The sequence below is a fragment of the Dreissena polymorpha genome, chromosome 5 (assembly GCF_020536995.1).
Source record: "Dreissena polymorpha isolate Duluth1 chromosome 5, UMN_Dpol_1.0, whole genome shotgun sequence".
NCBI classification, from domain to species: domain Eukaryota; kingdom Metazoa; phylum Mollusca; class Bivalvia; order Myida; family Dreissenidae; genus Dreissena; species Dreissena polymorpha.
In genome coordinates this window covers 122,111,893-122,139,267 of record NC_068359.1, presented here as the reverse complement: position 1 = coordinate 122,139,267, position 27,375 = coordinate 122,111,893, and the positions used below count along the sequence as shown (strand labels likewise).

Below are 27,375 nucleotides of genomic sequence, written 5' to 3'. Positions count from 1 at the left end.
CTAAATAAGCAAATAAGAAAAACCACAAAATAAATATATTTTGATTATGTTTTGTTTTTATACAAAACATCTTTTGTTTTTATACAAAACCAGAAACTTTCGCGAATGTTGCCAGTCCCTGTGATCTTTCCCCTGTGATCAGTTGTGACTCAGTTATTAATTAAAACAATTAGCTTTGCATTATTGGCAATAAATGTTGTAATAAATGTAATAGGCACAAATGCAGTACTTAATTACACTAATTTACACAAAAAATCACCACTATGCAATATATTCTTAAAACAAAAATATATACATTGATCCGTAAAATAACTTCTCCTCCCATAAGCGAAAAAAATGCATTACATACTAGTCGCCGCCCTTTAGGGCGACGCCAATAATGAGCGATCAAGTTTGCACCATCCGCATAATGTGTGGTCAATGTTATGACACTATGTTTCTATTTTTCTTTTTACATTTTTATAGCAAGTGCACGCGACACATGTGCGGAGGTCAATAACTTGGGTAGGCAATATACTCGGCTCTGTTGCATTTGAAATGCGGCCCTTTCGCAAGACATGTGTCGATGATTGCATGGTAATTGTAAGCAATTAAGGCAACATTTGCTTAAGCGTATCGAAACCGACGTGTTTACATATTTGAAATACGATGTTGGCTTTTTCAAGTTTATCTTCAAATAACTTGTGTCCAATTATTTATGGTTCTTAATCTGATAAAAAAAATATCAACACACGTCATTTGCATGTTATGCAGAATGAAGTATCGTAAAATTCAAAGTGCGCGCCACACATGGTTACCGCACATTGCCGATAATGTGGCATCACGATTTTGTATCAGGTATTACTCGATTCAGATGCGTTTGTCTTGCTGTAAAATCTTGAACTTTTGCTGTGTTTCTTATGTCGTCGACTAGCGCAGTGGAACGTGTCAGTGTGTGTATGGCAATGGCAATTTTGAAGAGGTTATTCGGCGCTTGGGGCTGCATTTTGCTTGTCCCACATTCCCTTTTAATTAATTTACTAAACTCTTCGGATCTTCGGATCTGTGGTATTGAACATATGCATATTAACTAAGTGAGAAATGAATGTGAATCGGTGATTGAAATGTTTATCAGCGAAATATAAACCCGAAATTCTTTCACATTTGCGTTTTACATAGGCCCATTTACAAATTCGAGTGTGTTAATTGTTATATACACAACGTATACGCTTTTAGTATTTGAATCTATATATTAGATTCTATGTAAAAAAACGAGAACAAATGAATTCAAAGGTTGTTTTGAAATGTATCAAAAATCTATTTTTAACAAATAATCGTTTGCCACTATTGCAAACGTAATCATACAAAACACATTTGTCAGAAAAAAACGATGGTACGAGAGGTGCATGCCCGTAACCGTAAAAATGGCGCGAAAACGTAATTTTGGACTACATAGGGCACTGCTTACATGTTAACTGCATACTGGACCGAGTTGGCCCGATAGAGAAGTATTGTGGAACATGAGATGATTGAAGTACAAGTCCTTCAATTGTTACAGCACATTGGTCTAAAATATACACATGAACAAACCGGTAAGTCTCCTGGTAGCATGAAGAGTTGACATAAAAGTCCCGTGGCTGATGCATCAAGTGGAGACTTTGAAAAATCGGACAGTATGAATTTCACGTAAAACTGCAGAATCCCTGTAGCATTCTTTCAGTAATCACAAACCTCATTATGAAATGTCCATATTTTAATTTTTCATGATCACAGTCATTTTCAGGACGAAAGAAAACACTAAAACAATCATGAACAATAGTATATGACTGGTATATCCACTAATCCAATACATAGGACATACCTAGAGCCATATATTGGTGAAAAATACAAATGTCGACATTTAATCTGGGTCATGCGAAAATGGGGCTTATTCTATATGCGGCCCATGAAGATGTAACCCTGCCTTCCCAATGTGGTCAGGAGCTTCCCTGTCGGCCATGAAGTCAAGCAAGGCTGAGATGTCCCTTTAATGCAAACACGTAGGCTAGTCTGGAGCTACGCTGGTCGTAAAATGTAACAACACATGTAACAATAACTCCATTTGCGCATGACGTGACCTTTTTAAATTACAATGTTTACATATACACATTTGGTATGTAAGATGGCGTCCAAGAATCATATGTTTCAACTGTTACAAACAGAAAGTTGTAAATCATATATTTTAGTATAATGTTGGAAATCTTTTATCAAAACTCCTACAAACAAGAGATGTGTTTGTCAGAAACACAATGCCCCCTATTGCGCCGCTATGAAGCCATATATTTGACCTTTGACCTTGAAGGATGACCTTGACCTTTCACCATTCACAATGTGCAGCTCCATGAGATACACATGCATGCCAAATATCAAGTTGCTATTTTCAATAATGCAAAAGTTAATGCAAAACTTTAACAAAGGTTAAAGTTTTCGGACACACACATACAATGAATGAATGACAGAGGGACAGACAGACAGGCCAAAAACAATATGCCCCCGATCTTTCGATCCGGGGGCATAAAAAGGTGCTACTATTCCAGTAACTATGAATATGATCAAAAGAACAATATATACCATATTCATTAATTTTAATACTACACTGACCAAATATTTAGTTTATAACCATAGTATCTAAGCACAAAATATTTGAAAACTGGAATTTGAACAAATGTGTCTGTATATTGGTGGAAGAATCAAAACAGCACGTCAATCCACAGTATAAACCAAAAAGTATATTTCCAATGTCACTGACTTCTATATAAGGTACTCTGAACACATAGAAGATATCTATATGATCATGTCTCTTATAAATGCATTATTTCTACATTTCCAATTTATGTACTGCCAAGAATTAGATACAAACAGATGCTTTTGCATTAAAACTTGCTTTATTAAAGCGGCAGTGTGGAGTATGAAATTAATCATAATAATATGAATAAGAAAACTATATACATTGGCCTGTTTCATATACAATTTAAGATTTTTGTAAAAATTCTTATGTAAGAAAACGCTTCGTACAAGTTTTATGAAACTGACCCATTATGAGGAATAATATGTCTACATGACGGTTTGAACACATTGTTTGTTAGCAACCAAATTTCCTATTATGCAAACAATTGTTCTGACTTGCAAACACATCAACAAATCAGAATAGTGGTTACTTAACAGTACAATATTGTCAACATTGGCATTGTATGTTGCTTTGAATAATGTATTTGGGTTATTGTTGTTTATCAATACATAAAAAAACGCTTTTGTTTTGAAGTGCATATAAATTTTACACTTGGGCTTTTTGTATTGTTTCACTCATACAAATCAACCCAACATCATTCTGCTTTACAACATTAAAAATACCCTGACTATGCGAAAATGGGTCTAAAGCCATATATAGTCAGGTAAGGAGCTACTCTGTCCACTATAGTCACCGAAGGTTTTGTGGTGTCATTAGTGGAAAGGGAAGTTCCTGACTAGACAGCCCAAATGCAGATGGCATAAGACAAATATTACAATTAAATGAGTCGCGTTCTGAGAAAACTGGGCTTAATGCACCTGCATAAAGTGTCATCCCAGATTAGCCTGTGCAGTCCGCACAGTCTAATCAGGGACGACACTTTCCGCCTAAACTTGATTTTCGGTATGGAGGGATTTCCTTGAACCTAAAAATACCATAAAAGCGGGAAGTGTTGTCCCTGATAAGCCTGTGGGGACGTCACAGGCTAATCTGGGACTACACTTTACACACATGCATTAAGCCCAGTTTTCTCAGAACATGACTCAAATGTACAATAATATACAGCAGTGAAATAAAATCATCATGCTTGGTAACTTCTATTCTTCTATACCAATTCAACCTTGTTTTCAAAATAAAGCTCCAAAATACCTTGGGATCATCAGTGTATAAGATGTTGTGCAGAAACAAAAAGTGACATATTTATGATATAAGACCTAAGCGGCAAATACCAGTATTTGCTCCCCCCCCCTTTATGGAGCATTAAATCACCAAAGCAGAGAAAATCTGATAACCTGCAATTTTTAGATTGATGATTGATTAAAGAGCTTTACAAACTATGACCCAGGAGAGTCATGACACTATCATATCATAACGATAGGAGCCTTAATTATTGCCTTTTTTTAAACAATATATTTAAAGTAAATTTAAGACTTTCCTAAGAATCTTTGTGAATTGTGCTCCAGGAGCCTTAGTGACACAGTTGGAGTGACACACTATTGGAGCCATTTACTGCATGTTTCCATCCAATTACAACCCAAGATCTTAGTGGTCAACAATCAGCAGCCCTGCTCCTTCAGCTCTTCCTCCACAATCTTCTTGTAATGGTCGAAGCCTCCCTCAAGGGAGATCACCTTGTTGTTCTTTACCACCCACAGTTCCTGGCAGACCATGGTGATGAGACGCTCGTCGTGCGAGACCAGAATCACTCCTCCCTGTGTGTGAGAAACAAGGAATTCATATTAAGAAACTAAGGGTCTTCATTGAGCTCTTCATGCTGAAATTAGATAAACAAAGAAAAAACTGCATAGGTAATAAGACCTCCATGCAAACCTACCACATCATCACAACTCTATCTTAAATCACAATTATTTTATCTCAGACCACCATTATTATTTCTACTAAAACCACCATACCATCACCTGAAACCACCATTATTTTATTAAAAACCACAATTGTTTTACCTCAAACCACTTTTATTTTACCACTCAATTAACCAAACAATTATTATTTTACATCAAATCTTACACCACTATAAATTTAAGGTAAACCATTGTTATTTAAACTCAAAACTTACATATATGTCCTAAAACTTCTCGAGCATCCGCCCTCCCCATAGTTTTACCTCAAACTGATTGAGTTATTTTACCTCACACTGATTGAGTTATATTACCTCAAACTGATTGAGTTATATTACCTCAAACTGATTGAGTTATATAACCTCAAACTGATTGAGTTATATAACCTAAAACTGATTGAATTATATAACCTCAAACTGATTGAGTTATATTACCTCAACCTGATTCAGTTATATAACCTCAAACTGATTGAATTATATAACCTCAAACTGATTGAAATAACCTCAACCTGATTGAGTTATATAACCTCAAACTGATTGAATTATATAACCTCAAACTGATTGAAATTACCTCAACCTGATTGAGTTATATTACCTCAAACTGATTGAGTTATATTACCTCAAACTGATTGAATTATATAACCTAAAACTGATTGAATTATATAACCTCAAACTGATTGAGTTATATTACCTCAACCTGATTCAGTTATATAACCTCGAACTGATTGAATTATATAACCTCAAACTGATTGAAATAACCTCAACCTGATTGAGTTATATAACCTCAAACTGATTGAATTATATAACCTCAAACTGATTGAAATTGCCTCAACCTGATTGAGTTATATTACCTCAAACTGATTGAGTTATATTACCTCAAACTGATTGAATTATATAACCTCAAATTGATTGAGTTATTTAACCTCAAACTGATTGAATTATATAACCTCAAACTGATTGAGTTATATTACCTCAACCTGATGGAGTTATTTTGCGTACAACTGATTGAGTCATTTTTGCCTCAAACTGATTGAATTATTTTACATACAACTGGTTGAGTTATTTTGCCTCTTACTGATTAAGCAAGATCTATCAAGAAACATGTGTATTTATAGATCTTTGGATTGAGTTATTTTACCTCCTACTGGTTGAGATATTTTCCCTGAAACTGATTTGAGTTATTTTGATGCACACTGAGTTATTTTAACCTAATTCTTGTTAGGTTCCTCCCCAATTTTTTACCTCAAAATGATTTAGCTTTTTAACCTTAAACAATTTTGATTGCTTCTCCTAATTATTTTACCTCAAACTTGTTAAGTGCCTCTCCCAATGCCTCTATCGTCTCCATGTCCAGATGGTTGGTAGGCTCGTCAAGGATGAAAAAGTTGGGGCTGAAATACAGAGATTGACAATAGTGGTGTGGAGGTTTAATGATGATTGTTGTTAGCGATAAATACATGATTCAGAATACTGGTATGGAGTTCTATGCCTACACCACTAACATCAGGGCTCAGTAACCATATTCAGTAACATCAGGGCTCAGTAACCATATTCAGTAACATCAGGGCTCAGTAACAATATTCAGTAACATCAGGGCTCAGTAACAATATTCAGTAACATCAGGGCTCAGTTACAATATTCAGTAACATCAGGGCTAAGTAACAATATTCAGTAACATCAGGGCTCAGTAACAATATTCAGTAACATCAGGGCTCAGTAACAATATTCAGTAACATCAGGGCTCAGTTACAATATTCAGTAACATCAGGGCTAAGTAACAATATTCAGTAACATCAGGGCTCAGTAACAATATTCAGTAACATCAGGGCTCAGTAACAATATTCAGTAACATCAGGGCTCAGTAACAATATTCAGTAACATCAGGGCTCAGTAACAATATTCAGTAACATCAGAGCTCAGTAACAATATTCAGTAACATCAGGGCTCAGTAACAATATTCAGATAACTTATGTAGTGGGTAAATGATAATAATGCTGAAGTAGGAGAGTAAACTACAAGATCAAGACTACTGTTCCAGAGTGTAAAGGATTATCAGACAAGGTAAGGGCTAAATTGCAGGATTGAGGCAATTGTCAAGATTAACCCTTTGCATGCTGGGAAATTTGTCGTCTGCTAAAATGTTGTCTGCTGATTTTCTAAAATTAGCATTTTCTTCGATTTCTTTCAAAGAATACTATCAGAATAGCAAACAGTTTGGATCCTGACGTTCTATGGCGTCTCATCTGGATCCAAACTGTTTGTAAAGGCCTTCAAAATTTGGTTCCAGCACTAAAGAGTTAATAGAAATGGATTAAACCAAAACATGACAATATATAGAAAGGAATGGGACATTAGTGGTGTCATGTATACGGTCTCGAGTTGTGATATGGGAGAGATGGAGTACGATCTCTACACATCTGTTCATAAGCAAGTAACGGATTAATAACCACATTCAAATAATAGCATGTAGAGAATAATGCATCCAAATAATGCCTGGCAGAGTCATATAGAATGGGTAATAACTTCTAATAAGCAAATTAACTTGTATCAAAAGGATTAATTGTAATTTAATTGTCTACTTACATCCCTTTATAGTATAAATCTATTCACAAAAACTTTGAAAATTGGAAAATCAAAGTTTTCCATTCTTTAATTTGTAAATACATATGTTTTATGATATGATGAAATTAAGCGAGACTATCTGTGTCCACTTTCTTCAATTGAATATGTTAATGTTAGATGGATTGAAATCCTAAAGAATTTTCTGGCGTCAGTTTCCTGGGTAGAACTAATACTGGGTGTCATTGGAGGAAATCTTGAGATCTCTACCAGAGCGGGAATCGAACTCCATACCTTCAGATTCCCATGTGGACACCATATCCACTCCACCATCACAAACTCACTTACTTGCTCATGCTCATCACTGCAAACGCCACTCTGCTCTTCTGTCCTCCAGACAGACTGGTCACTGGGCGCATGGCCAGCTCGCCTGTCACACCGTACTGACCCAGCATGTTCCTGTACTGCTCCTGGGGCTTACCTTGCAGTGGAAATAATATATGAGCTGCCCTCTGTAGAAACTTAATAAGTGTGTATAGGCTAATCAGGGACGACACTTTTAATAAGTGTGTATAGGCTAATCAGGGACGACACTTTTAATAAGTGTGTATAGGCTAATCAGGGACGACACTTTTAACAAGTGTGTATAGGCTAATCAGGGACGACACTTTTAATAAGTGTGTATAGGCTAATCAGGGACGACACTTTTAATAAGTGTGTAGGCTAATCAGGGACGACACTTTTAATAAGTGTGTATAGGCTAATCAGGGATGACACTTTTAATAAGTGTGTAGGCTAATCAGGGACGACACTTTTAATAAGTGTGTATAGGCTAATCAGGGACGACACTTTTAATAAGTGTGTATAGGCTAATCAGGGACGACACTTTTAATAAGTGTGTATAGGCTAATCAGGGACGACACTTTTAATAAGTGTGTATAGGCTAATCAGGGACGACACTTTTAATAAGTGTGTATAGGCTAATCAGGGATGACACTTTCAATAAGTGTGTATAGGCTAATCAGGGAAGACTCTTTTTGCCTTAACTAGATTTTTGTTAAGAAGAAAACTTTCTTCAAATAAAAAAATCAATACAATCTAAAAAATCTAGCCTGTCAATGCATTAAGCCCTGTTTGTCTGGTCAAATATGGGCGAATTACGAGTGCAATAATGGATGCTATGACCTCGACAAATCAGGGTCACTCACTTTGATATTACCCAATGAAGCTCATGTAACGGCCACATTTTTTAATGTTTGTTCAAGAAATTCCTTTTTTGCTACCTCATTTTAATAAACAATACAACATACTTTGAATGAGTTGAATTTCATGAAAAATGCAGATTCAGACGAAGGAAATACCTGTTTGCAACACATTTTCTTAGTAAAACCTGTTATCGAACATTGTATGAGCAGGTTTTCAATTCAAAATGGTTAATTGGCTAAGGAAGAAACACTGTGCTACAACTTTTTATTCAGAAAAATCCAAATGAAATACCTTGAACTAGTAAATTGTCAATGAACAAGAGATGTGTTTGTCAGAAACACAATGCCCCCTAAGGCGCTGTTTTGATTTTCTTGTTTGACCTTTGACCTTGAAGGATTACCTTGACATTTCACCACTCAAAATGTGCAGCTCCATGATGCCAAATATCAAGTTGCTATCATCAATATTGCAAAAGTTATGACCAAGGTTAAAGTTTTGTGACACATACAATGACAGACAGACACATACAAAGACAGACAGTCAGACAGGCCAAAAACAATATACCCCCTATCATTCAATCTGGGGGAATAATAAGGGTATACTCGTATAATAAAGTAGATGGGGTTATACTAGAATCATCACTGATGCCTGACCATTATTCTGTTTGCGAAGAAACAAACTAGTCTTAAATAGTACACTTTTTAACTTGAAACATTTAAAGTGTGTGCAATTAATAGAATAAGTCAGGGCTCGCTCACTCTGCCAGTAAACAAATAAATAGATGTAACATCCATGTTTAAGAACTTTCTATTTGGCTAACATATTTACTTCATGAAACAATATCAAATACTCTGATTGAGTTAAATTTCATGCCAAATGCACTTTAATGCTGAAATACCCAGTGTTTTAAATTTCTGCATTCAAATGAGTGTTATTTTTTCCTCCAAAATTAAGCAATTTTTTTTATAGATCTGTCAACTAAGCCCCTACCAGGAAACCTCTGTGCCAGCAACTCCACGGAGGTCAGGTCCATCTCCAGCTGGTCCACGTGGTGCTGACTGAAGTAGCCGATGCGCAGGCTGCGGTGCGCATGACGTATTCCCTTCACAGGAGATAACTCTCCCATCAGGATCTTCAGTAGAGTTGTCTTTCCTGCGCCGTTGTCACCAACCTGAAAATGGAACTTTGATGAGCACTCTTCCCATTTTTCAACGTAACATGATGTAATTTAAGAAAGTTTAATGTAGTGATGTGGACTACCATTAAACAAGAAACATGGAAACGCTGCTAAACCTTCTTTTCTTCCTTGAATTATTTTATTTTGTTAAAATAATTGTGCAACCTCAAACTAGGTCTGCATCTAGAGACAAACACACACAAGTTCAGAGCAATAACTCCCTTAACCCTTTCCCACTCAGAAGCAAACTGAAAATTGCTATGTGCAAACAGCATAAAACCATTAAAGGTTTTATGCTATTTGATACTCATCAGTATCTAAGGGTTGGAAATGAAGCCTTTAATATTTGAATCTAATAAGCAAGGTTTTGAATTAAATTTCACTTTCTGAGGGCCTTCAAATATGTCAAACTACTTATCTTAGTTGTAAAGGGTTAACAATTCAAGCTACTGAGTGGAAATATTGACCCATCTGGTCGCAAATGGAATCATAAGACAGGTATTCATAAAAGCTAACTATACACAAAAATTAGCACAAGATCTCTATCTACTCTCAAGTTTTTATAATCTCATGTAAGGTTTACATAAAAGCATGATATGCACAACATTTTACTAAAATGCTTCCACCCAAACTCCATTTATTCACTGGCTACAACTTGTCTATTTTTCAGAACATTGACATTCACTTTGAATTGACGTGCCACAAATAAAATCCCAAGCTAATTATTCATGTAAGTTACCTACATACACAATTTTAGTTTACATCTCCATCCAACAAATTGAGCAGAAACATATTTTTCTAATTAAACCTTTCAGCGCTGGAACCGAATTTTAAATGCCTTTGAAAACAGTTTGGATCGTGGCGTCTCATCAGGATCCAAATTGTTTGCTATTCTGATAGTATTATTTAAAAAAAATATATGAAAATGCTAATTTTAGAAATTCAGCAGACAACATTTTAGCAGACGAAATTTCGGCTTATGTGGTACTATTTTCCAGTTATTTAACATTTAAATTATTTTTTTACTAAAAATTCTTTTAGTTATACAAAATGCATTAAATTCAGCGCATTTTCCCTTCTTTAGCAGGGCCTCTATATAAGGGGCCTTCCCATCCAAAAATCCAAACTCCAATATAATTACTTTTAAAATTTTGCAATTTTCTCAAAATTTTATGCACTCATTGTGTATTAAAAAAAAAAAATTGAAATTTAAAAGTGGTTAAGCCCATTTCCCATTACTGAAAATGTTTGTCAGGTTTGGGAATAGATTTAAGTGCTAATCACACTTGTTATCAATAAAATAAAATGAAATCATCTATTATTAACTCACAATACAAATTCTGGACTTCATGTTCGCGTTACAGTCAACACTGATAAAGATGGGTCTCTCCTTGGTATAATGGAAGCACATCTCGTCCAACTGGAGTATATTGCCAGTTAGTTTGTCACACTCTGGAAATCTGAAACAGCCAGACAATGATGATAACCCTTTGCATGCTGGGAAATTTGTCGTCTGCTAAAATGTTGTCTGCAAAATTTCTAAAATAAGAAATTTTCTTCGATTTTTTTTCAAAGAATACTATCAGAATAGCAAACAGTCTGGATCCTGATGAGACACCACGTTCTGTGGCATCTCATCTGGATCCAAACTGTTTGCAAAGGCCTTCAAAATCCGGTTCCAATGCTCAAAGGGTTAAACATGAAACAGGCAAATAGAAATACTCAAACAAGGAATCTTAGATAAATCCTGTGTGCTAGTAACCCAATTTCTTGCGACATTTATTGACTTTTATTTTTAATATTTTTCACTTTTAACCTAAAATTCCCAGAATTGTCAAGTTTACTGGCAACCATGATGTATATTTAGCCCAAATTTTCCCTGAATTTTCAAGTTTACTGGCAACTATGATGTATATTTAGCCCAAATTTTCCCAGAATTTTCAAGTTTACTGGCAACCATGATGTATATTAAACCCACATTTTTCCAGAATGGTCAAGTTTATTGGCAACCATGTTGTATATTTAATCCACATTTTTCCAGAATTTTCAAGTTTACTGGCAACCGTGATGTATATTTAGCCCACATTTTCCCAGAATTGTCAAGTTTATTGGCAACCGTGATGTATATTTAACCCACATTTTTCCAGAATGGTTAAGTTTACTGGCAACCATGATGTATATTTAACCCACATTTTTCCAGAATGGTCAAGTTTATTGGCAACCGTGATGTATATTTAAACCACATTATTCCAGAATGGTCAAGTTTAATGGCAACCATGATGTATATTTAACCCAAATTTTCCCAGAATTGTCAAGTTTACTGGCAACCGTGATGTATATTTAACCCACATTTTCCAAGAATTTTCAAGTTTAAACTTCCATCTGTATTGTTGTCCACATGTTTATATTAATTTCATTTGAAACTGCTGTTTTTTGAGTATACACTATTAAGGCCTATCTGGTAATTCAATTCAGCATTCTCTTGGAAACAAGAAAGAATGCTTAATTCTCCGATATTGTAGATTTAATACTTAAGCTTAATCAAACTTGCATTCCACCAAATTCAATACATATGCTTTGTATTTAATTTTCTTTTGTTATTCCCCTGATTCACTCATCATGTTTTTTTTAAACCTCAATCTTTTGAAAAAGCTGCTCCATTAATGACATCATATACAGGTTTTGAGCATAGCAATGTTAACAAAAGTGTCTGTTATATTTTCTGTTTTAATTGGGAACTAAAAATCAGTGAAATACCACTTTAATACTTTATTGCACCAGTATATTTTTTTACTTACTTCATGGAAACTTCAACGTCTTTTCCAGGTAGTTCAAGAGGTGGCCTGCAACAGAAAATTGTTTGAGCATACTTAACCTGCATACACAATTCAGCTGCCCCTGGTTTAATCTAAATGCTTAGTGTCCTCCCTGATAAGCCTGTGCAGTCCACACAGGCTATTCTGGGGAAACACTTTATGCATAATCCTGTATTTTTGCTAAGAAGAGATAAATACCACATAAGCCGAAAGTGTCGTTCCTGATTAGCATGTGCGGTTGCACAGGCATTATCAGGGGATGACACTTAACACACCTTCATTAAACCCCCTTTTTTTGCCCAAATCAAGGCTTTTAAAGGAAATGAAGTTGTAAATGAGCTTCCTGTATAAACCTTAATAGGGTGGTAACACAAGAGTACAACATTGATATTACTGAATTATATCAACTCTTGAAATTGTTTTGTTCACTGTATTTGCTGCCAATAAAAAATCTCCCCCTTGGTACAAAAAGGTACCGTGTGACATTGTTAATTAAAAAGGCACACTGGTACCTTTTTGCATCCATAAGACAAAATATTTTCTCCTAACAATGTTTTTATGAGTGTCACTGTAACTTTTTTTAATTAGAGGATATAATTGTATTACTCACAACATTAGTTTGACAGTAAGTTAGTATCACAAGTTCCAACTAAACAGACCCACTTATCAAAGCTTTTACTATATTTTCACTTGTGAATTAAATTAATGCAACATGCAGCATGCCCACTAAACAGACCCACTTATCATAGCTTTTACTGTATTTTCACTTGTCAATTAAATTAATGCAACAAGCAGCATGCTTTTCGAGTAACACGTTCCTGTCCAAAACTAGAGCTTTGTCACAGACGTGTCGAATACCCCCACATGCCGCATTGACACATAATACTTTGCATGTCGTCTTCACAAAAAAACAGCGGACACAATGATCAATTTTTAAAACGCACTAAGTGACCCCTTGACCTAGTTTTTTACCCAGAAAGGCCAATGTTCTAACTTGGCCTTAAGATCATCTCCATAAAACTTCTGACCAAGTTTGGTAAAGGTCGGATGTAAACTACTTGAATTAGAGAGCAGACAACATGCTGAATGTTAAAAAACACACAAAGTGACCCCGTGACCTAGTTTTAGGCCCGGAATGGCCCATGTTCAAACTTGTCCTAGAGATCATTAAGATAAAACTTGTGACCAAGTTTGGTGAGGATTGGAAGAAAAGTACTTGAATTAGAGAGCGGACAACGTGGTGAGGTTTAAAACGCACTAAGATACCCCGTGACCTAGTTTTTGGCCCGGCATGACCCATATTCAAACTTGACCTAGACATCATCAAGATGCAACTTCTGACCAAGTTTGGTGAAGATTGGATGAAAACTACTTGTAATTAGAGAGCGGACAACATTGTGATGTTTAAAACGCACTAAGTGACCCCTTGACCTTGTTTTGACCCAGCATGACCCATAATCAAACTTGCCCTAGACATTATCAAGATACAACTTCTGACCAATTTTGGTGAAGATTGGAAAAAAAACTACTTGAATTAGAAAGCGGACAACATGGTGAGGTTTAAAACACACTAAGTGACCCCGTGACCTAGTTTTTGACCCGGCATGGCCCATGTTCGAACTTGACCAACACATCATCTAGTTACAACTTCTGACCAAGTGTGGTGAAGATCAGATTTAAACTACTTGAAATAGAGAGCGGACACCATGCTCAATGTGTAAAACATACTAAGTGACCCTGTGACCTAGTTTTTGATCTGGCATGGCCCATGTTCGAACCTTCAGAACATCTAGATAAAACTTTTGACCAAGTTTGGTGAGGATCGGATGAAAACTACTTGAATAAGAGAGAGGACACCATGCTGAATGTTAAAAATGCACTTAGTGACCCCGTGACCTAGTTTTAGACCCGGCAAGGCTTGACCAACACATCATCTAGTTACAACTTCTGACCAAATGTGGTGAAGATCGGATGAAAACTACATGAATTAGAGAGAGGACAACATGCTGAATGTTTAAAACGCACCAAGTGACCCTGTGACCTTGTTTTTTACCCGGCAAGGCCCATGTTCAAACTTGGCCTAGACACCATGAAGATACAACTTCTGACCAAGTTTGGTGAAGATCGGATGAAAACTACTTGAATAAGAGAGCGGACAACATGCTGAATGTTTAAAACGCACTAAGTGACCCCTTGACCTAGTTTTTGACCCAGCAAGGCCCATGTTCGAACTTGGCCTAGACATCATCTAGATACAACTTCTGACCAAGTTTGGTGAAGATCGGATGAAAACTACTTGAATTAGAGAGCGGACAACACGCTGAATGTTTAAAACGCACTAAGTGACCCCGTGATCTAGTTTTTGACCCAGCAAGGCCCATGTTTGAACTTGGTCTAGACATCATCTAGATACAACTTCTGACCAAGTTTGGGGAAGATCGGATGAAAACTACTTGAATTAGAGAGCGGACACTTAATACAGACCGACAGACAGACCGACCAACCTACCGACCAACAGACAAGTTCACTCCTATATACCCCCCTAAACTTCGTTTGTGGGGGTATAATAATATTATCATTGTGTGAAAATTTTTCAATTTATATACCTATCTTTATTCTTCCAACTAAACTGATAGTTCTCAGAAAACAATACTAGCGTAATATTCCATATATACCAGTGTCTGAACTGATAGTTCTCAGACCACAATACTAGCATAATATTCCATATTTACCAGTGTCCAAACTGATTGTTCTCAGAACACAATACTAGCCTAATATACCAACCAACTAAACTGATAGTTCTCAATCCATATTACTAGCGCAATATTCCATATTAATCAGTCTCCAGTTAGAAACTTACAATTTTTCCAACAGTTTGAGTTTACTCTGTACTTGTGAGGCTCTGTTGGCGTTGTACCGGAACCTATCAATGAACACCTGGAATAAAAAACATGTAAACATACAGAGTTTCCCTATGAAAAGTATTACCCAGCATTCATATATCATCAAAATCATACTAGCATTTTCATTTTAAACTAATAAAAAATATGGCTAAATCTTAATTATGAAAATGGGGATTGAAGATTGAATGCAACATGCACAGCACAATAAAGACATGATCTTGTTAATTTCCATGACATTGTTTTAAGATCAGTTTGAAACAATTATTTAACATGACTGCTAATGCTTCTGATAACAGTACCTGTACTCTTTTAAACCAATTGTAATTAATGTTATTGATAGAAAAATATTGCAATTTTCAAAAATGTTCACTGCAGTGATAAAAATAAAATCTTATCAATACACAAATATGCCAATGTTATATTTTCAATAAATAGATGATATTTGTTTTTTTTACAGCACCATATTAGTTTAAAATGAAGATGTACTGTTGAGATCTAACAAAATTTGGCTCCACCAAAAGGTATGACTTAGCCTATCATGTGTCTGCTTTGACCTGATCTGAGCACAAACAAAGCATAAAATATTCACTACCATAAAGGATTAAGTTAACAACTAAGACATGTTTTCAAAAACAAGATTAACAAATTCATATGTGCTCTGTTACAACATGTTTTGCAATAAACCTGCATTGCAATAATTTTATTGAAAAACAGGTTGTAGTGGCAATGTGAATTTTCTATAACAACCCGTTTTGCAATAAACCCGTTGTGCACTAAAATCGTCACACATGTATTTGCAATAACTGTATTGCAAAACAGGTTGAAGTGTCTTATTGCAATTCACAATATTAACAAAAACCAATAAAATCATCACACATGTATTAAGTAATTCAAATGAATTCAATTTGGAAACAATAACAAGAGCACCACATAACTGATGCCACGCTCGGCTGCGAAAGCTTGTCAGATTTTTATTTTTATTTTAAGAGGTCACAGTGACCTTGACCTTTGACTCAGTGACCCAAAATGGGTGTGGCGTGTACAACTCATCAAGGTGCATCTACATATGAAGTTTCAAAGTTGTAGGTGGAAGCACTTTGATTTTAGAGGCAATTTTAAGGCTTTTGTTTAAGTATTATATTAGAGGTCACAGTGACCTTGACCTTTGACCTAGTGACCCAAAAATGGGTGTGGCGTGTAAGAACTCATCAAGGTGCATTTACATATGAAGTTTCAAAGTTGTAGGTGGAAGCACTTTGATTTTAGAGCCTATGTTAAAGTTTGATATTAGATGTCACAGTGACCTTGACCTTTGACCTAGTGACCCAAAAATGGGTGTGGCGTGTAGAAATCATCAAGATGCATCTACATATGAAGTTTCAAAGTTGAAGGTGGAAGCACTTTGATTTTAGAGCCAATGTTAAGGTTTTAGCACGATGCCTACGCCAACATCAGACGACGAACAGGCTATGACAAAATGTTAAAATGTTGTTTTTAAATATATATTTTTTTTAAATAGTAAAAACTCAAAATTAAAGGGCAAAGAAGGTGTTGAATTTTGATATTTAATACAATAAAACATGTATAGAAAGTGATTTCAATCAAGTGTTGGCTCACCTGTATATGTTCCCTATACTGTTTCTGAGCCTCATATTCCTTCTTCTGGTTTTTCAATCGCTCGTCCTTTGTTTTGTCAAACTGGTCATAATTGCCTTTGTAAGTTATCAGATTGCGACTGTGTAAATGTACAATGTCTGTGCACACGGCATTGAGAAATGATCTATCGTGAGATACGACTAGAATGGTTGTGGCCCAGGTCTGGAAAAAATTGAACAAAAATATTACAAGTACAGTGACTGGGCAGTATTGATAACTATAAAAAGGTTAAAATTAAGGTTTAAAATCATGATATGACCCACAAGTCTTTGGACAAGTTCACAAAAACCCTTTACCACATAGATACGTTTTTTGACTCATTTGTAGTCCCTTAAAAAGTTAAATTCAATTTAATACCTTTCTTGCTAAATTCAAGATTTAAAGGCTTCATTTTAAACCATTACATACTTATGAGCAGCAAACAGATAAAACCTGAACAGACTGAGAGTTACTCGCAGGCTGTTCTGGTTTTATGTTGTTTGCACATAGCCGTTTTTTCTTTGCTTCTGAGTGGAAAAGGGTTAAAATTCAGGGGGTCAGAAGTCGTCTGTTTACATTTGGTGAAGTTTGTAGCAGGCTAAATTCATTTATAAAGTCCTCTGTGAACCGTTCATAAAGCGCATATTAAATGACAAAAAGTTAAACATGTGACACATCATAACATACTTTTCTTTGGATTTTACATATTTTCCCAAAAATGGACTAAAAACCCAAAAAAGTAAGGTCAGTATTTATATCCTTAACCTTCTGAACCAACAGACTAATGCTTATATGTTTCATTGCCGAAAAAAACAATAATTAGCTTCCCATGTATAAACTACCCCAAAACTTATTGTACATTCTTTTGAAAATAAATTAATTTTGTCTCTTACAAAAGACTAAACATGCCTTATGGGGCCTTAAGGGTAATTAATTTTGGTGGTGCACAGTACAGAAAATAGATGAAAACATTAACAAATTTAAGACGTCTAAGTGTTGGGCTTTAATGTTTGATAAATTATTAATTATATTCTATAGAACTTTCTGACTCCATAAAAAAAGAGCCTACAATTCCTAAAGGAATGGTTTACATTCATAGAACGATCAAACTATCAAGAAAACCGACAATTGTAACAAAATAATACAAAATAATGTCCTACTTGTAGATAGTTTTCCAGCCATATGATGGCTTTCATGTCTAACATGTTTGTAGGCTCATCTAGAAGCAACAGATCTGGTCTGAAAAAAGCACAAAAACATAGTGTGGATTTAGCATGGAAAAAATGGTTTCTTATACAGAAATGTTAGGAAGTTTTTTTACCACTTTAGGAATGGGGCTGGGGCCCTTTGAAATGCAAACATATATGTGCTGTGCTCTGTGAAAAAGGGGTTTAATGCATGTGCGTTAAGTGTCGTCACATATTAGCCTGTGCAATCCTAAACTGGATTTTTGCTAAGAAGATACTTTCTGTAAACAAAATATACCATAAAAGCAAAAAGTGTTGTCCCTGATTTGCCTGTTTGGTCTGTGCAAGCTAATCTGGGACAACACTTAACGCACATGCATTTAACCCCTTTTTCAAAGAGCATGGCTCATATGGCTGTGGCAACTTAGTAAACAGATACAATAAAATTGATTGAAAAGTGCTTGAACATTAAATTTACATATGTCCAACTCATTGAACTGGATAAGGACAGGAACCGAATGTTATGACAACAAATTTTTTTGAGTGAATTTAAGGCAGTCATTTGAGATAAATAAATACGTCTTGAGAACTTAAATCATTGGCTCCAAAATTGACCAAAAACCCAAATGAGAATCATAGAAATAAATACTAAAAAATTATCTTTATTTTGCACTGTATAACTTGTATAACTTTACTACTAACACATGTAAAAGGGAAAGAAAGTGATGAGTACTCACTTTGAGAAAAGTGCCCTGGCCAAAGCCAACCTCATTCTCCAGCCTCCAGATAATGACCTGATATACAAACAAGGCCAACTATGACACAATCTAAATTGTACACACAAAACGAGATGTTATTTTTATATGAACACATATGCCCAGCTTCTATTCCTTGGGACTAATTACACGTTTTTCTCGGCATAAGCATGCACATTTTATATACAGACTTGGTCACACACTAATGTACTCTTGACAGCATAAAACCAGAACAGCGTGCCAGCAACTCGCAGTCTGTTCAGGTTTTATGCTGTTTGCTGCTCATCGGTATCAGAGGGTTGAAAAATTAAATTTGATTAGAAAAGTTTTTAAATAAGTTAAACTTTCAGAGAGACTATGAATGCCTGAACATATTATCTAAGTGGTAAAGGGTTAGTATATTCTATATAATTCTATATAAATTGTGTTACTCCTAGGGCGTTTCAAGTTTTGTGCACAGAGGCATGATTTTAACAAACACATAACAAGACCACTTTCTGCCCTAACCATTCCTAAACCCTATTCTGCCATGACTACATACCGAGTGCAAGCCTTCTGCATGGCAGGTGTGAACCCCAGACCAGCCAGGATCACTGCTGCACGCGCAGGCGCCTTGTCTGCCTCGATCGCCTCCAGGGCCTCATAGATCTCAGATAACTCTGTCGATACGGAGTTGTCCCCCTTGTTCCCTGTTGGGCTGGAAAAGAGCATGGATGCACATGAATATAAGGCTTTCAGTGACTCCTATGTGCAGTCTGCACAGGCTAACCTTGGACGACACTTTCCGCTTTTTCTTAGCATCCCCTTTTCAAAGAGCGGCTCATTTGTAAGTTTTTTCTTTCTAATTAACAGATAAACATTAGCATGAATATTAATGTAAACACTCTGAATACTAAACTAAACACTCACAATTAAGCCAACGCGGATAAGCCTTTACAGTCCGCACATGCTTATAAGGAACGACAGTCACACATTCCAAATAAATGGAATTTTTCGTTACAAAAGACTTCCTTTAAACGAAAAATACTTTAAATGCCTTAAGTGTGGTCCCTGATAAGCCTATGCAAACTGCGCAGGCTTATTTTGTATTACGTTTTACACACCTGCATTATGATTTTTTTCAGGCTCATATGTTACATAAGTTTACAGTTGTATGTTAGACATATTACATCCTTAATAAAATATAAACCTTAAAATTTGTTGCGTTTTAACAACTCACCAACTGAACATTTGATACATTTTTACCTTTTTCCATTTTTGTGTATATTTAGGTCACATACATCAACTATTAAAATATTAAGACAACCTTTTTGGTAAAAATAATTTTTTGACTAAAAAATTTAAATTGACATAACTGAATTTTGCATGTCGTCTCTTTTAAAACAATAAATAATTAAGATAGGAGAAGTTACCATAATTTCAATGCTGAAATATTTTGAGAGCAAAAATAAGGAAGTGCTCTTATTGTAGGAAAATATGTACATCTAAACAACTTACAAAATGTCAGTTCACTAGTTACTACATTCAGCAGACAAACAGTTAAAAAAAAAAACACAACATTGAAATAAAAGTCGGACTTCAACATTCTTTAACAAGGACTTTAAAGCAATGGAAGTCGGGACTTTCAACTTTTCAAAGCTGATGGAAGCACTGATGGTTACCCACTTGTTTTTTATGTTCAAAAATATTTTTTTTTCCAAATACGACATAAAAATTCCCAAGTCAAGGTTTAAAAAAAAAATGTTTTTCTTTAGATCAACATTTAGTTAACCCTTTGCATGCTGGGTTATTTGTTGTCTGCTAAAATGTCGTCTGCTGCATTTCTAAAATAAGCATTTTCTTCGATTTTTTTCAAAGAATACTATCAGAATAGCAAACAGTTTGGATCCTGATGAGACGCCACATTCTGTGGCGTCTCATCTGGATCCAAACTGTTTGCAAAGGCCTTCAAAATTCGGTTCCAGCACTGAAAGTGTTAATGTCTGATCCAGCTCTACAAGCTACACATTATTAAATTTAATATTCAAACATTTTTTAAACATTTGTTAGCAAAAAAACAACAACACTTATTTTCCAATTCTGGACAAAACGCAGCCATTTTTCCCAATCCAAAGGGACCCGGTCCCATTCCCAAAATGGTGAAAAAAGAACACAGTGATTACCTCAGGTTGATGAGTTTGGCCAGCTCCTTCTCCCTGTTGAGCAGCCTGTGTCGCTCCGTGTCACTCTCCAGGACACTGTCTATGGACAGAGTGTCGTCCCCCACCACCTCCTGCTCCACATGGAGGATGGTGATGTGTGACGGGATCTGGAGGTTACCACTGAAACATGGAGAAAATGAACTGTGAGCGATCATTGGATTCTATTTCTGGCAAAACTGGGCTTAACCCTTTGCATGCTGGGAAATTTGTCGTCTGCTAAAAAGTTGTCTGCTGAATTTCTAAAATTAGCATTTTCTTCGATTCTTTTTCCAAAGAATACTATCATTCTGTGGCGTCTCATCTGGATCTAAACTGTTTGCAAAGGACTTCAAAATTCAGTTCTTGCTACTTGCACTGAAAGAGTTATGCTGTTCCAGATAAGAATGTGTAGTCCGCACAGGCTAATCAAGTATGCAGTTTTGTGATTTTATGTAATTTTTTGTTTAAAAAAAGTCTCTTCTAAATGAAAATCAATTGTAGACAGATAGTGTTGTCTCTGATAAGCCTGTGACACTTCACGTACATGCATTTAGCTCAGTAAGAATAGTCACAACAAGGCTCATGTTGTCAACCTGGCCTCCCAGACCACTTTCAGTCCTACATGTAGGAAAGTCATAAAAAACAAGAGATTGCCAAGCAATATTGTCCACTACTGATGAAACTCCACCATTGTCAGTAATTTTTTATTTGTTACCAAAGCAAATTCTTGACATAGCAAATAAATGAAATGACGAGCATAATCTCCATCTGGCCAACTATCCATGTTTCAAGTTTCATGAAAAAATATGAAGAACTTTTAAAGTTATCGCAGGATCCAGAACAGTTTGACAGACAGACTGACTGACAGAGCGCAAACCATAAGTCCCCTACGGTTTGAACGGTAGGGGAGAATAAAACTGCTACTGAACAAGCCTGAAAACCTATAATATTACTGGAAACTAATGTTGTCCAAAGAAAACCCACCAATTCAAGGGTTAATCTCAGTCAATAAACTGTGTTCAATGTAAAATACTAAATTTGGGGAAGAGTTGGATGGCTTATCTGCAGTTCCCTTTGTCTGCCTAAGCTTAAGGTAGCACACCCGTAATGATTTCCCGTGATTTCTTCGAAGATTGAAGAGCCTTTTTACCTGTTTACTTATGGATATCTAATTTAAGCAGGTACTTATGTGAAGTTGCCGTGGCCGAGTGGTTAAGGAGATCTTTTGGGATCTTCCCGCGCTGGTTCGAATCCTGCCGACGATGCATGCTTTTTGCGTCGCGTTTTATTTCCTTTTAACGTAATTTGATTTATTTATGCACATTCTTCAATTTCTAAAATTAAAACAACGTTATGGCTAAATTGGGTGATTTCATGCTGAAAATACATTTTTATTTTTATTTCAAAAAGTAAAACAGTAAATCTGTCTATTTCTTGGTATTTTTACTGTATATAGTGTATCTATAACAAGAGCACTGCATAACGGGTGCCATGCTCGGCTGCAAAAGCTTGTCAGAAATTTTTGTAGATACCATCAAGGTGCATCTACATATGAAGTTTCAAAGTTGTAGGTGGAAGCACTTTGATTTTTGAGCATATGTTAAGGTTTTATATTAGAGGTCACAGTGACCTTGACCTTTGACCCAAAAATGGGTGTGGCGTGTAGAACTCATCAAGGTGCATCTACATATGAAGTTTCAAAGTTGTAGGTGGAAGCACTTTGACTTTAGAGCCTATGTTAAAGTTTTATATTAGAGGTCACAGTGACATTGACCTTTGACCTAGTGACCCAAAAATGGCTGTGGCATGTAGAACTCATCAAGGTGCATCTACATATGAAGTTTCAAAGTTGTAGGTGGAAGCACTTTGATTTTAGAGCCAATGTTAAGGTTTTAGCACGACGCCTACGGCGGACGGCTGACAGCAGACGGCGAGCTGGCTATGACAATACCTCGGGTTTTCTCCGAAAACAGCCGAGCTAAAAGCTAATTTCAAAATATTACTTAAATGATACTATTTTGAATTTTATGACACTTTCTTTTTAACCAACCCAATTTCTACTTGGCTGAAACCACTTACATTTCATGGCGCTCTTCCATAAATACTTACAGAGTTGTTATTGTGTTATTTCTTAAAATTGGACCCAGCATTTTTAGAAATATTACAAGATATGTACATTTCCAGAAAGGAAATTCATTTCTGCGTTGAATAAGACCAGATTCATGAAAATCGCTGCAAAATTGATGAAGTTATGGCTGTTCAAAGCGATGCAACCTGTTTTCGGGTGATTTTGAGTTGAATACCTTGTTATATATATATATATTGGATAGTGAATTTTTTTTCTAGAAAAGTTGATTTTTCTTTATAATATGATTATTTAACATTCACAATTATGTTTTCACTAATAAATATCATAGCCACACGCTAACCACCTGTGGTCGGGGAAACACCAAGGACAAACAACTTACAAATAGCAATCCCAAAAGCACACCATAGGTATGTTTTTCTCAGATGAGCTAAAAAAGAACCTGGTAAAAGAACTATTGTTCAAAAGGGTTTAAGAGTACATTTGAAGATTATTTAAGAATTACAGAAACAACACCTAAAATAAACGGACGTTTGCCTTAATCTGCAAATTACCAGAACTGAATGATATACAAAATCTTACAGAAAGATTAAAAATAAACATTACCAGTATTTATTTAGAAAATTATCTGTTTTCTTCATGTCACTTTTTAAGATAATTATGTGCTTTATGATTTACATGCACAAAACATTAGTTCTAATTATATTTTTATTGACCTATTGAAAAATCATAAGTTTAGCATGTGTAAATGTGTATCAAACTGCTACAAAACCTGTTGTTAAAACAAATTACCTGGATATGGTTTTCAGTAGGGTGGTTTTGCCAAGCCCGTTGCGCCCACACAGCCCATACCTTCGCCCAGCAGACAGGTGTATAGAGGAACCCAGGATAAGCACACTATATATGTAAGCATAGAACATTATCAGTCGTTGCAATAACAGCTTTGTTAATAACTCAACTTTCGACAGAGATTTCTTTCCTTCTTTATAAAGTACCGGAAAACGGCACTTTCCCAATTAGAACAAGAGCTGTCAGAGGACAGCGCTCGACTATTCGAGTGCTTGACAGTATAACGTAAGCCATCATGGGGAAATTGTTCATATTCAATAATTTATTAGACAATCTTTCAAAAATAAAAAAGGAAAAAAAAAAGAAAAAAATCGGGGGGTGGGGGGGGGTTAGGGGGGTGAGTGTGTAGAATTACTGTTATATACCACTCCATACGGGGGCTAATTTCGAGGGTATAACAAGCCAAAAGCAAAAAAATATCACTATCTCATCTATTGATACTAAAAGTCAAAGCAGTCAAGTGCTAAAATACAGTGATGATTTTACCTTTATATGGACCAATTATTAAATAATGAAAAATACTTCATGTGAGTTCAAAAACTTAAATAAGTGTTCACCAAAATCACTAAACAATCTAATTGGATGTTACTGTTTAATGATGATTTACATCATATTATAAGACTTATAGAATGTGTAAGAAGTTTTTAGATATTTTAAAAATTTGTATCAGGGTAAGACTTTTACTATTAAACCAATTTAATTTAAAGATCATTTAAAGTTACATAACTATCAAAAAGTGTGTACAAGTAAAATGTAAAAATACCGATCTCCAAAGGCGATGTCAAAGTTTTCTATCTTAATATCATAGGACTTATTAGTGCCGGAGCTTTCTAGTTTCTGGTCGCGTCTGTTGATCTGTTGACTGGCTGTTGGGCCTTCCATCACCCTGTTAAGAAAAATATGGCATGATGGTTCACTGCAGGGGTATATATTAAGCCTTTATATGGCCTTGTCAGCTCAAAATGGTTATAAACATTTATCCAGTTTTCCCCATATTTTATAATCTAAATCACTTTTTTTCACTCTTGTTTCATGGTGGCCCTGAAGCCTTCCCCAGAGTTCAAGGTATTATTAAAAACTTAGCCAGGTGATCTTGTCTTTCATTCCCCTTGATCAATACTTAATCATGGCTTTGATATTGTCAATATAAACATTCAGACCATGTGTTATCAAGATTGAGTCATATATAGGGTAAATATTGTTTTTTTAAGATCTGATCTTATTACCAAATATGACACATTTGACCCAGATTTGAAATTAGCCTAGATATTGTCAATACAAAGATTGCGGCCATTTTAAATCAAGACTGAGTCATACATGCGGCCTCTAGAGAGGTAACAAGGTTTTTCTTAGACTTGACCTTGTATCCAAAGTTTTGCATGCATATGACCCAGATTCCAGTTTGGCCTAGATATTGTCAAGATAGTCTTTCAGACCAAGTTTCACTAGAAAAGATTCCTAAATGTGGCCTCCAGAATGGTAACTTCTTCAAACGTAAAGGAGATAAAAGTTATTTGTGCAAAAAGTACATACTAAATCTAGAACATGTTTCTGTCAATTACTTCATTTAAATAGAATTTGTTCCATATAACAACAGGCAAAGATGGAATAAGAACAGTGACAGGGCTTCTTCTGCCATTCCCTAAAATTAGCAAATAGCTACAAATTTGACTATTGGAATTTTCATCTGGATATATTTCTTTCTTTACAAAACCCCCCAAAAGCTAAGATGTAAATATTATCTTTGTTCTACAGTAAATTTGGCTAAAGAAAAATTTGATCCATGGTTTGCACCAGATAAGAGCGTACCAATTCTGTGGTTTATTTGTTTATGAGTCCTTTTTTAAATGTAGCACATATTTAAGTCATTCATCACTTCATTAAAAAAACCAGATCCATTTTAAATAGTCACAGGTGTTACAGGAACCATAAGAATGTATCCATTCTTGATCCATATTTACAGTTAGCAAAGATGTTACATGAACCATAAGAATGTATCCATCTATGATCCATATTGCAGTAAGCATAGATGTTACAGGAAACATAAGAATGTATCAATCTATGATCCATATTACAGTAAGCACAGATGTTACAGGTACCATAAGAATGTATCCATCTATGATTCATATCACAGTAAGCACAGATGTTACAGGAAACATAAGAATGTACCCATTCGTGATCCATATTACAGTAAGCACAGATGTTACAGGAAACATAAGAATGTATCCATCTATGATCCATATTACAGTAGGCACAGATGTTACAGGAAACATAAGAATGCATCCATCTATGATCCATATTGCAGTAAGCATAGATGTTACAGGAAACATAAGAATGTATCAATCTATGATCCATATTACAGTAAGCACAGATGTTACAGGTACCATAAGAATGTATCCATTCATGATCCATATTACAGTAAGCACAGATGTTACAGGAAACATAAGAATGTACCCATTCATGATCCATATTACAGTAAGCACAGATGTTACAGGAAACATAAGAATGTATCCATCTATGATCCATATTACAGTAGGCACAGATGTTACAGGTACCATAAGAATGCATCCATCTATGATCCATATTACAGTAAGCAAAGATGTTACATGAACCATAAGAATGTATCCATCTATGATTCATATTACAGTAAGCACGGATATTACAGGAAACATAAGAATGTATCCATCTATGATCCATATTTACAGTAAGCACAGATGTTACAGGAACCATAAGAATGTATCCATCTATGATTCATATCACAGTAAGCACAGATGTTACAGGTACCATAAGAATGTATCCATTCATGATTCATATTACAGTAAGCACAGATGTTATGGGAATCATAAGAATGTATCCATCTATGATCCATATTACAGTAAGCACAGATGTAACAGGAACCATAAGAATGCATCCATCTATGATCCATAATAGAGTAAGCAAAGATGGTACAAGAACCATAAGAATGTATCCATTCATGATCCATATTACAGTAAGCACAGATGTTACAGGAACCATAAGAATGTATCCATCTATGATCCATATTACAGTAAGCACAGATGGTACAGGAACCATAAGAATGTATCCGTCTATGATCCACAATTACAGTAAGCAAAGATGTTACAGGAACCATAAGAATGTATCCATTCATGATCAATATTATAGTAAGCAAAGATGTTACAGGAACCATAAGAATGCATCCATCTATGATCCATATTACAGTAAGCACAGATGTTACAGGAACCATGAGAATAAGCACAGATGTAATAGGAATGTTGAGAGCGTACCCATTCTGAGGTTTCTTGGCAGAGGAGTCTTTGTCAGCCTGTTTCTTCTGTTTCTTGAGGAGTTGTGCCTCAGCCTTGGCCAACTGCTTGGAGTCCACTTGCTGAAACGAGAACATACATCCCTCATGTGAACCCTT

General features: G+C 35.5%; 1 protein-coding gene across 1 annotated transcript in view; it reads right to left on the bottom strand.

Annotated features, from left to right (window-relative positions):
• Positions 1 to 1,714: 1,714 nt before the first annotated feature.
• LOC127832637 (ATP-binding cassette sub-family F member 3-like) overlaps positions 1,715 to 27,375 on the bottom strand; it is a 36,831-nt gene continuing 11,170 nt past the window's right edge. Inside the window, exons 4-18 of the mRNA XM_052358200.1 lie at positions 27,239 to 27,339; positions 24,718 to 24,840; positions 23,898 to 24,002; positions 21,002 to 21,160; positions 19,381 to 19,536; positions 18,822 to 18,878; positions 18,058 to 18,136; positions 16,880 to 17,080; positions 15,220 to 15,296; positions 12,342 to 12,386; positions 10,874 to 11,003; positions 9,357 to 9,537; positions 7,509 to 7,641; positions 5,905 to 5,992; positions 1,715 to 4,458 (exon numbers count right to left, since the gene is read on the bottom strand). Coding sequence (XP_052214160.1) covers positions 4,303 to 4,458; positions 5,905 to 5,992; positions 7,509 to 7,641; positions 9,357 to 9,537; positions 10,874 to 11,003; positions 12,342 to 12,386; positions 15,220 to 15,296; positions 16,880 to 17,080; positions 18,058 to 18,136; positions 18,822 to 18,878; positions 19,381 to 19,536; positions 21,002 to 21,160; positions 23,898 to 24,002; positions 24,718 to 24,840; positions 27,239 to 27,339 — 1,791 coding nt within the window. The 3' untranslated portion in view covers positions 1,715 to 4,302. The remainder of the gene's footprint in view (positions 4,459 to 5,904; positions 5,993 to 7,508; positions 7,642 to 9,356; positions 9,538 to 10,873; positions 11,004 to 12,341; positions 12,387 to 15,219; positions 15,297 to 16,879; positions 17,081 to 18,057; positions 18,137 to 18,821; positions 18,879 to 19,380; positions 19,537 to 21,001; positions 21,161 to 23,897; positions 24,003 to 24,717; positions 24,841 to 27,238; positions 27,340 to 27,375) is intronic.